Here is a 6766-nt window from a genome sequence, read left to right as displayed (position 1 = left end):
ATAATATTATTGGTAGGGTTATTGAGAATGTCAAGCATAAATTCCTTGACCTTAGATAGTGCACGAATGATTCTACACATGTGGGAGACTATTAGGGTGTGGATGATTCTCTTTAGTTTCATGGAGCTTAAGGTTGAAGTTGAAGATGATGATGATGGTAGTGTTGATGCTTTCACTGAGAATACTTGAAGATTATTGTTATTGTTATTATTATTGCTTCTCACATTTGATGAGTGGCTAAACATTTTTTCTCTTTTTCTTTGTGGCAGGTGGATATACAACTATACATACATATAACACTATGCTCTCTCTTATTTATATATATAAGGTGTGAAAAATGGTGTTCCCTTGTTTCCATTTTTGCCCTTTCGCTTTTAGTTTATTTAAAGGACTATGCCATTAATTATCTTTTTCCTGTGGAAAAAATAAAAAGAATTAAATAGTAAAAAAATGCAGTAATAGGCTAATAGCATGCCATTGTTCTTTTTTCTTTTCTGGATATGCTTGCTTGGGATAAGATACCCGCTTGCCCAGTTCAAAATTTTTTGGATATAGTTTAGTTTAATTTGTGATCTATGCCACTTGATGAATATATACATTTTTTTAAATACTTGATAATTAAAAAAATAAAAATAAAAACAGTCAAAATTTATTTTATTAAATTTTTATTAATTGTCATTAGAATTAATAAATATCAAGTAATAAATTTAAACTTTGTTTAGTATTATTTTTTTTGTCAGTATTTTTTAGGTCAGAATTCAAATTTTCGACATTTTGTTTAAATATATTAGTGAGTTAATCACGAATTTACGGGACTAATTCAACTTTGTTAGTTGTAAATTGTAATATATACGAAGAAGCATATTAAAGATCGTCAGAAGATAAAGCGAATTTTATAAAAAATATAAAAATTCGTTGGAGTGCAGCAAACTTGCTCTAAATATAAAAAAAAATCATATTTAAAAAATTAAAATTAAAAAATTAGGTTTGAAAAAATAATATTTTTTATTTTATTTCAATTAAAAATCCATAAATCTATTGTATAGATAGCGTAGTACTATTAAGCCGTTCGAGAACGGTGATTAAGGCTTAAGAATCGCCAGCGCATTAAGAACCGTATTAGAATTATTTAATTATTGATTATTCTAATAGCTACTAGTACGTAGGAGAAGAACCAGGATTAAATAAATGATTCATTTAATCTAATTAATGCTTGAAGAACACAGACAAGTAGTGGTCTTAATGGCTTATTGCTAAGAACTTTCGTTCAAAGTACTAGTAAATTTAATTTGCATCCAAAGTTGGGAACTTATGGTATATGCGTACGTACTTTGATACCTTATTTACGTAGATCTTTAATTAATTATTTTGCCTTATCTTATGTAGTATTAGTATCACTCTGAGAAGAACATGTGTCACTGGGTGACGTAAGAAAATAGATCAGCATAACAACGATAATATTAGACTAACAATAATCCACTTCCACAATTATAATAATAGTAAGAATAATTTTATACTTTTACTGAAAATGATTTAGGAAAAATATGATGGGGTTTGCTAATCAAAAACATTTTATGCATTTTAAGTCTTAAAACTATTTAATTAGTCAGTTCGGTTGTATATACAATGTTTTTTTATAAATAAGTCCAAATAAATTAATTCTAACCTAATAAAACTCACTTATATAGTGCGCTTGTAAAATTATATTTTTTTTTTGCGTTCTTTCTCAAATATTTGTATTCTGTATTTTTTTTTTTATATTTTTTTTCTTTTTTTTGTGTTCTTTTTTCTTTGTGTATTTCATTTTCATCGTCTTTTTTTTATTGTTGTTATTATTGCTGTATTTTTTTTTTTTTATTAATTTTACAACATTGTATATTTTTTTTCTTTGTTTGATTGTATCTCTAAATTTTTATTTTCTAAAGTAAAAAAATTTATAAAAAAATAAAATAAAAAAATAAAAAAGAAACAACAGCAAAAAAATAAAGAAGAGAAAAAAATTAATTATACAGAATTTATTAAAATACAACGATAATATTAGACTAACAAAGTAACAATAATCCACATGCACAATAATAAATAATAATAGTAAGAATATATAATTTTATACTTTTACTAAAAATGATTTAGGAAAAATATGATAGGGGTTGCTAATTAAAATCATTTTATGCATTTAAGTCTTAAAACTATTTAATTAATAACATGTGCTATATGACAATTAATTAAGGTGGGGTTAGTTACCGACTTAAATCAAAATGAAAGTAATTAACCTGGATTGATAAGTATGCATGCGCTATCAACGAACTCTTGTCTCTATCTTCCCTTCAAATTAAAGAACTAAAAATCGAGTGGTAAGTAGACATATACAATGTAAATGGCTCCGTTTCATGCACGAAAATAAAACAATACAATTTATATATTTAAAAACAAATCTGACAAAAAGTAGGCAAAGGTCGATAGTAAAATTTGTTATCATCCTAATTAATCTTATATGGATAATTGGTTCACACGTTAATAATTAATAATCAACTAACAATACACTTATAAGGATTATGATTTTGCATCTTCTGCAATCAAAAAATTCGAAATAAGTGGCTATAGATTTTAATTTTGAAATATGAGAATAATTTCATATTTATATTAGCTCTTGATTTTTTAATTTTGAACCATGTGAGATTGGGTAATGCTTTCAAATATTAATAGCAGCAAAAAAGAGTAATAATATTAACATAACAAAAACATAAATAATAATATTATTGTAAAGTTTTATATTTTTTAATAATATAATTTTTAAAACGTGTATAAACATCGAATTTTTGCTTACCTTATATAAGTTTTGAAATTAAATTAGGCAATATCTGAACTTCCTTCGAGAAAAATCATAAACGACTTCTGACAATTATTTTGAGAAATAACGATGTTCTCAATAAAAATAAATATTTTTTCTGCCTTTAATATTTATTTTAATGATACTGATCAGTTCTTCTGTTAATATTTTTTATTTATATTAACGGAATAAACTTACATAATATGTTAAACAGTTGATTTATCTATTAAAAACTAACTAAAATTATTAACAATTTTTTTTATTAAAAGTTTCGTTATCTTTTAACAATAATTATCAAGACTGTTTAGTTTTTATTTTTATTATTATTTTTAAATATATTAGATAAATTTATTGCGTAAAATTAAAAAAATAGTAGTACATTTTAAATTATTTTCATATAAATATATTTTAAAAAAATTATTAATGAAAAAACTATTCAATCTCATAAAATTAAATATTAATAACTGAATACAATAGAATGCTGACCTGCCGACTCAGGATTATCTCTCAAATCTTAATATTGAGACATGTCCCCCTATAATCTATATTTTTTTCTTATCTTTATTATGAAACTAAGGTCTTTGACTGACTTTGAATATATAATTTGGATTTGATGAAGACATTGGCGAAATTACGTGCACTCTATTATTAGCTTAAAAACAATATGTGAGACTTTGTATATTGATTATGAAAGAGACTGTTCTATGTACATATATCTCTCTCCACATACACAGTATGTACTATAGAAAATAAAATTATATGAAAGATAAATAATTAATTAGTGTGGAGCATCAAAATCAAAACTAGGATTTGTATCCTCTTATCATATGCGATAAGATCATCTTGACAGATAGGGATAAAAGCAAATTTACTCACCAATTAGAAGATGTGTTAGTTGTATGCATGGTGTTTTTTTTTATGTTGGAAAACCACTCTTGTCTTTATCTCTACAGATATGACCTTGATTTTATCATTTAACAACAAAAGAATTAGCTTATTCAAATCTACTAAATCGTATATCTAATCAGGATAATTATTAATGAAAATCATATGCCATTCAAATAAATGTGAAAGGTCAGATACATTCGGTAATCTTATTTGATCAAATTATTTTGATAATTAATTTTAATTAAGTTGATCTAATAATTTATTTATAAAATAAAAATCAGTTGAAGAAAAATAAAAAGATGTATAATAAGAGTAGAAATTATTTTTAATACAAAAATAAAAATAATATTTTGATTTAATATTGAGGTTTAGAATATATTATATTATTGTAAATATGCAGAAATATTTGTATAACATGAAAAAGGCGTGTTACTATAGTTTGATACGTGTTTAATATATTTTATATGTTAGTCAAAATATTACTACGTATTTAACATGTCTTTACGTATTGACCAAAATATTGTCACATAGATAACACATCTTCACGTGTTATAGCATACTCTCCCGTATTAATTTACTATCTATAAAATTTATCCACTTATAATTATATTAAATAATCTTATTTCTAATAAAAAGATCAATATTTTTGTTCATATAAAAAAAATTAGCCTATAATAAAAAGAAAAAATTTTGGTTAATTTTATTTACAAATAACATGAATGTTTAAAAAACAACAAATGTAGAATAGTAATTAATAAATTCTTCAATGATGTTATTTGTATTTTAATTAGACAAAACAACTTTAGTTTGTATTTAAAATAAAATAAATTAGCATTAAATTTCTTTACCATAAAATAAATTTGTAGTGTTTTTCTGACATGAAGCAAGTGCAAGTGCAGAGAGAATCCTTTGTAAAAGAGAAAATTAACCTCCCTCTACAGGATACCCAACTTTATTTAGTTTAATTCAATTTATATTAATTTGTAGCGAAAGTTACAAATAAATTGAGTGAGACTTTCCCCATATTCCCAACTTAGCTTTAATATATTCGCTCATATATGTGAGTATCAACCATCACTATCAAAGAAACTCCCATGCAATTCTGCATTTCAACTAACTTGTGCTGTCCAAATAAACCAAGTGCAACAATAATTAGGTCAAACTCAAACATCTTCATTTAATAAATTTCCAAGAACTTCCTTTAATTTCCACCCCACAACCTACCATGACGAATTTGCCAGAAAAATATATACTACTCCTACATGCATATTGGTTGCTTATTTTCTATCCACAAAAGGAAATCAATACATGATATATATGACCTAACTAAATTATATACAATGTACTTCAACAGTTGAACAAGCTAGCTAAGAAACAGATCCGGAGAACTTTTATTTTCTTTAAAAATATGTGTAGAAATTAGTCTAATTACAAACTCATATACCTACAATAATAGTCTTTATGTAAAATTATTACTTGAAAACAGTTAAATAATTTGACATATTTAACTAGTCTATATAGACATATATAATATGCACGTATAGTTTCTTTTTTTGTCTTAAATTAGAATTTTTTATTGGAATTAAGAATAATAGAATTCTAGATATTTAACTCACAAAATTTTTGAAATCATATCATAACTTTTTTTCTCAATAAAAGTACTAAAAAAATTAATAAAATTTATTATTTTTGATTAATAATTAATTAGTAATATTTAATCTAAAAAATTAGTCTAATAATTAAAAATATTGACTAAATAAAAAAATTTATTAATTTTTAAAATTAATAAAAAATACATAAATAATTATATTTTTAATATGCAAGCTAAGTAGCTAACTAGATTATTAGTATATATGCTTTATTTGAGAGACTTGGTCGTGCATGACATGCTAATGTTAAAATAATATACACCTTAGTTGTGATGTCATTTACAACTATGATTGAAAGTTGGTAAATGGTAATAATAAAGTGTGACCGTGGTTACGTTCTTATAATAATCATTGGAAGCCTCCAAGTTTTGGAACTCAAGGATGATTTGTCATGCTTACCTTGGGGAATAAAAACAAAACCCTACATACACATACATGATATGATATGATGATATGTAATCAAAATTTCACGTCATTTTCGATATTCTCATTTTGGGCACATGAAAGTAGCTTCAGAGTGATCATGCACATAATAATGCATTTTGTGTGCCCGGAGTAGTCTCACTCTCTTCGAACTCTACTATTGAATCGGATCAGAGCGAATTAATTAGAGGAATTCTTTTAGTTAAAATTGAATGAAAAATGATTATCCTTATTAAATTTGTTGAAAATATGTTTAATTTTTTATTATAAAAGAAATCATTCATTTTTGTTTTTTATGAAAAAGGTATAATGCATCATAGTATTATTCTAAAATACATGTTATCCAAATTAAAAAGTTATTAGTTTAGTTATTAATATAATAATTACTTTAAAATAAAAAGAATATGTATAAAATTTAATTGCATACTGTGGGCGGAGCTTAGTTGAGATAATGGGAGGCTACTCCCTTTCAAATTTTTTATAAAAAATTAATAGTACTTCTTCAAAAAATAAAAAATAGTTTAATTGACTCAAATATTTTATTATAACTTCAAGTACTCAAGTTTAATTCTCATCTATCTTATTTTTATTGCACAATAATTTTTAATTTTAACATTAAAAACATGTTGGATTTGGAGTTTGGACTGAATTAGGTGGATCTTTGTTAGCTTTCACAACACATCAAACTTAAAAGATAAAATCAAATCAAATAAAAAAGTTATCTAACAAAAAATAATAATAATAAAAGATCATCTAACAATCAAATCAAATAAAAAAAAAAGTTATCTACCAAAAAAAGATAAGAATAGAAAAAGAATATCTAATAAAATAAAAAATAAAAATCATCGCACCTCTCTATTTAACAAGCAACACTCCTACTTTTGAATTCAAATATAAGAAAATTAGGTATTTTTTATTTATTTAATTTAATATTATTTTATATTTTATTGTTTATTTAATTTAATTTTTTATATGATAA

The 6766-nt window shown here is 23.8% G+C and overlaps 1 protein-coding gene across 1 annotated transcript in view; it reads right to left on the bottom strand.

The window, feature by feature from the left end:
- LOC107492811 (uncharacterized) overlaps positions 1–270 on the bottom strand; it is a 975-nt gene extending 705 nt beyond the window's left edge. Inside the window, 2 exon segments of the mRNA XM_016113864.3 lie at positions 1–5; positions 7–270. The exon segment at positions 1–5 is cut by the window's left edge and continues 705 nt beyond it. Coding sequence (XP_015969350.2) covers positions 1–5; positions 7–245 — 244 coding nt within the window. The 5' untranslated portion in view covers positions 246–270.
- Positions 271–6766: the final 6496 nt, after the last annotated feature.

This window comes from Arachis duranensis, chromosome 6, assembly GCF_000817695.3.
Source record: "Arachis duranensis cultivar V14167 chromosome 6, aradu.V14167.gnm2.J7QH, whole genome shotgun sequence".
Classification (NCBI taxonomy): domain Eukaryota; kingdom Viridiplantae; phylum Streptophyta; class Magnoliopsida; order Fabales; family Fabaceae; genus Arachis; species Arachis duranensis.
This window is presented reverse-complemented; position numbering and strand designations above follow the sequence as displayed.